General features: G+C 39.0%; 1 protein-coding gene across 5 annotated transcripts; it reads right to left on the bottom strand.

The window, feature by feature from the left end:
• Window positions 1–1,878: 1,878 nt before the first annotated feature.
• On the bottom strand, window positions 1,879–2,840 carry LOC108004628 (uncharacterized). Of its 5 annotated transcripts, none has more exons than XM_070997660.1 (5): window positions 2,822–2,837; window positions 2,660–2,757; window positions 2,447–2,584; window positions 2,143–2,394; window positions 1,879–2,085 (listed from the first exon to the last, which is right to left on the bottom strand). In XM_070997660.1, exons 2-5 carry the CDS (start codon window positions 2,736–2,738, stop codon window positions 1,955–1,957), a joined length of 600 nt encoding a protein of 199 aa, XP_070853761.1. In that variant the 5' UTR covers window positions 2,739–2,757; window positions 2,822–2,837; the 3' UTR covers window positions 1,879–1,954. The 5 variants fall into 5 exon arrangements, with proteins under 5 accessions (XP_070853761.1, XP_016923057.3, XP_070853760.1 ...); XM_070997659.1 differs by having other exon boundaries at window positions 1,881–2,085; window positions 2,648–2,757; window positions 2,822–2,840; XM_017067568.4 differs by lacking the exon at window positions 2,822–2,837 and having other exon boundaries at window positions 1,880–2,085; window positions 2,660–2,815.
• Between the last annotated feature and the right edge of the window lie 589 nt (window positions 2,841–3,429).

Below are 3,429 nucleotides of genomic sequence, written 5' to 3'. Positions count from 1 at the left end.
ATATATTTATACACAAACACATGCAGATACACAGATACAGAGGCACAGATATATTTGCCAACTACAAAATGCTTTGTTAAAACAACTTGCACAAAGCCGGGAAAATGCCGGGGGCAAAAAAGTGGTAGGAAAATGGGGGGGAAAACCGGTGGCTGCCCTTGGCGTTTAGATGGCCCGCTGAAAAAAAAAGGGAAAGGAGAGGGGAAAGGCTGGCTCTTATTGTTAGCAGTTGTTAGATTAGTTTGACTTTTCGACCCTCCCCCTTTTTGGCCAAAATGTAAATGTGCAACGAGCGGCGAGAAGGACATCGCAGAGCCGCAAAATTGTCAGTTGATGATGGCTTAAACTGAAATGGAACGGGGGAAGGGAAAAAACCTGCAGAAAAAAACGGGAAAAATAAGAGGAAACAAACAGGATCGGACAATTGTTTACATGTAAATTACCTGGGAAAAACAGGGCCATCGCCGAACAACGTGGCCCGTTGTGAAAGGCTTAATTAGCCGCTTTCCACTCGTATTTCCCTGCGAATTTGTGGTGAGTAAGGGGAAATTGGTATTTACAAAGGCCAAACATCAGTCGATTTGTTGGGCTTTTCATAAAACTTTTTCCAAAGCAACTAACTTTAGTTAAAGCTAGGGATTTAACTAACTATAACCAAACATTTGGACAGCATACACGATTAGTGTCAAAAGGATTATATTGTATGATCAAGTTAAACTTAAGCTGGTTTAGTTATTTCAATTTCAATACCTTTAAATTGGAGCACATTTGCCTTAGCAATTTTAAAGCCCAAACTTTCCTTCTCTAATTTTCCCAAATGGATTGGGAAATAACCGCAATGAATTTGCTTTAGCAAGTTGTAATGAAAAGTTTTGCATTTGGGCTTCAATCAAATTAATTTGTTTATTAGGAACAGAGCTTAAAACTCTAACCCAAACCCCGTTTTCCGATATTTCCAGCCATATCTGTCTGCGCCAATGAATCATAATTTTTATGATTACGTATACGCCGCGTGGGCGGCCACTCATTCCATAGTTTCGAGCGCCAAATTGCTGTTGTTATTGTGGCAATTGTTCTGCGGCACAAACTGGGTGGCTGGTTGGGTGGAAAGTTATTATTATTTTAACAATTTTCCAACTCTTTTGCGCTTGAGCGGCGCCAGCGAAGGTCGCGTAATTCAAAAGCAATTTGTTGAAATTAAATTTGATTACGTTTATTGCGCGCCAGCTGCTCTGCCGGAAAAACTTTCATCACTTTTTCCATGGAGTTTGCCGTGGAAACTCTTCTTTAATCGCTCGGTAATTGCCCCAAATTGTGCGACAGAGGGCGCCACGCAAATCACCGATCAAGCAAGCTCTTCCTTTTTCCATTTCCCATTTTCCCCATCCCATTCTGCTCATTTTCGCCACTGACAGTTGAAATTGGACAGCCGCGCGCACACACAGGATAATAAAGTATTGTTATGTCAAAAAATAAATTAAGTTTCAACTTGTCTCAGTGGAAAGAAATTAATGGTGGTTACTTTAGCTGAAAATGTCTTTGAAATTTGGCTTAGAACAAATCAGCATTTTCTCCAAATTGAGTTACTAGGTTGAAATATATTGGGATCTTTATATTTCGCTAATAGATATTCACTATTAGATAAGCAAAAAACTTTAAATAATACTAAAAACCTCCTAATTAGGTAGACAAATTATTCATATCATATCTTATGATGAAAAATAAATAATATATTTTTATTACGATAATAATTAAAAAATTCGATTAAACATTCGATAAAAATTCCTTTGGCTTTACTATATTTTGCTCAACTAATTTAAAATACCTTAATATGATGTACCCTTTTTTAAGGCCCCGCAATATTTGTTGCAACAGAATGATGTCTTTAATTGATCGTTAAAATCGCTGTTGAACAATTCTTAAAAAAAAATATAAGGATAATCCAGAATAGGGATTAATCCGAAAGGGCAAATGGCGAGGGTTCATAGCGCTGTCGAAGGTTCTCCACATAGGGATTGGCCTCATCACTGGCGAATTCTCGTTTGTAATCCATCATGGGGCTGTTTATCAACTTGGATTTGCTGGCTAAAATTTAAACAATTATATTTGCTAAAGTAAAAGTATTAAAAAGCTTTCCCTTACGTTGGAAGCTGTCAAACATATCCTGATCCTCATCCTGACTCAAATGGTCGGCATACTCATGATCCAGTCCCAGTTTCGGTTCAAAGTCCAGCTCATCATCCTGGGCCAAAAAGCGATCCAATTTATTTTCATATATGGGCTCCTCAGCCTTGTACTTTGATCTCACTTCATGGCCATAAGAGTCCTCTTCAACTGGCTTCAGTTTCGCAGTCTTTCTGGGCTTGCCAGGCCAAGAGAGAAAGGCCTTGAATGCTGGTATAGATACTTAATGAAAATAATTGTAAATTAACTATCTAAAACCTACGACTCATTGAGCGATCAAAACGATTGTGCTTGATATCCAGCATTCCTTCCCCAGGACACTCCATTCCCTTTTTGTTGGGTCCAGATCCATGAACCTGACGATGGTACATATCCAGCAGACCCTGGCGATTCACCACAACTATGGGTATTATAATGCTCAACTTCAATATGATCTATATATATTAAAGGGACTTCTGCTTACGCGGAGGCTTACCCCACACGCTGGCCAGGAAAAGCAAGAAGAGGATGAACATGGGCGTCCAAACGGGCAGTCCAATGGGCCTTCTATTCATCTTGGATTTATTTTGTAGCCTAAATAATTGCATATATATTTTATGAGAAAATAATATTTTGATAGGTCACTGAGGAAACCTACCAGACTAAAATATATTAATTTAACTGGCTTGAAGGGAAATAAATAAGCCTACTGTGTTAGAAAAAATATTTCATTTTAGACTTTTACCTTTAATAAAACTGAAATGAAAATAGAATTTAACTACTTGTAAAATTGCACATTAAAGATACAAGTTTAAAAGATCTGAGTGAAACTTTTGGCAACTTTTTGCTAATCCGTTACCGCTTAGATTTAGGCATTATCACTTGTTCTTCGCTTTGTGGCGCTTTTGAGCTTTCTCGGCCACAATTTTGCCTTATGCGGCTGACCACCTTTGACCCCTCTGCGCCCCCGCCCATGCCACCAACCAATGGAAGCGTTGAAACAAGTTGCCAAAAAGTTAAAGTTTCTCTAGCTGCCAACAACAAAAGTTGCAGCCCATCAAGTGCCACGCCCACACACAGAGCCGCCCACTTGCGTAAACGTTTGCTAACAAGGTTGAAGGGAAAACTATGGAGTAAAAAGGGAAATTTGGATTCTGAGAGAAACCAGCAAACATTTTTGGGGAGTTAGGGGAACCCCATCTCTGCTAACTAAACACAAACGAATATGTGGATAGTTCCATCACTGCACCCCTCTTCAATATTTTA

Source organism: Drosophila suzukii, chromosome X, assembly GCF_043229965.1.
Source record: "Drosophila suzukii chromosome X, CBGP_Dsuzu_IsoJpt1.0, whole genome shotgun sequence".
NCBI classification, from domain to species: domain Eukaryota; kingdom Metazoa; phylum Arthropoda; class Insecta; order Diptera; family Drosophilidae; genus Drosophila; species Drosophila suzukii.
Note: the sequence above shows the minus strand (reverse complement) of the source record. Positions and strands in the feature narration are given on the sequence as shown.

Excerpts from the sequence above, each read along its gene's own strand:
- LOC108004628 (XM_017067567.4), bottom strand. The coding sequence starts at position 2,771 with ATGCAATTATTTAGGCTACAAAATAAATCCAAGATGAATAGAAGGCCC. Across the intron at positions 2,585-2,647 it reads CGTGTGGGGTAAGCCTCCGC|TTGTGGTGAATCGCCAGGGT; the intron begins GTAAGCAGAAGT and ends TAATACCCATAG. Across the intron at positions 2,086-2,142 it reads TATGTTTGACAGCTTCCAAC|CCAGCAAATCCAAGTTGATA; the intron begins GTAAGGGAAAGC and ends TTTAAATTTTAG.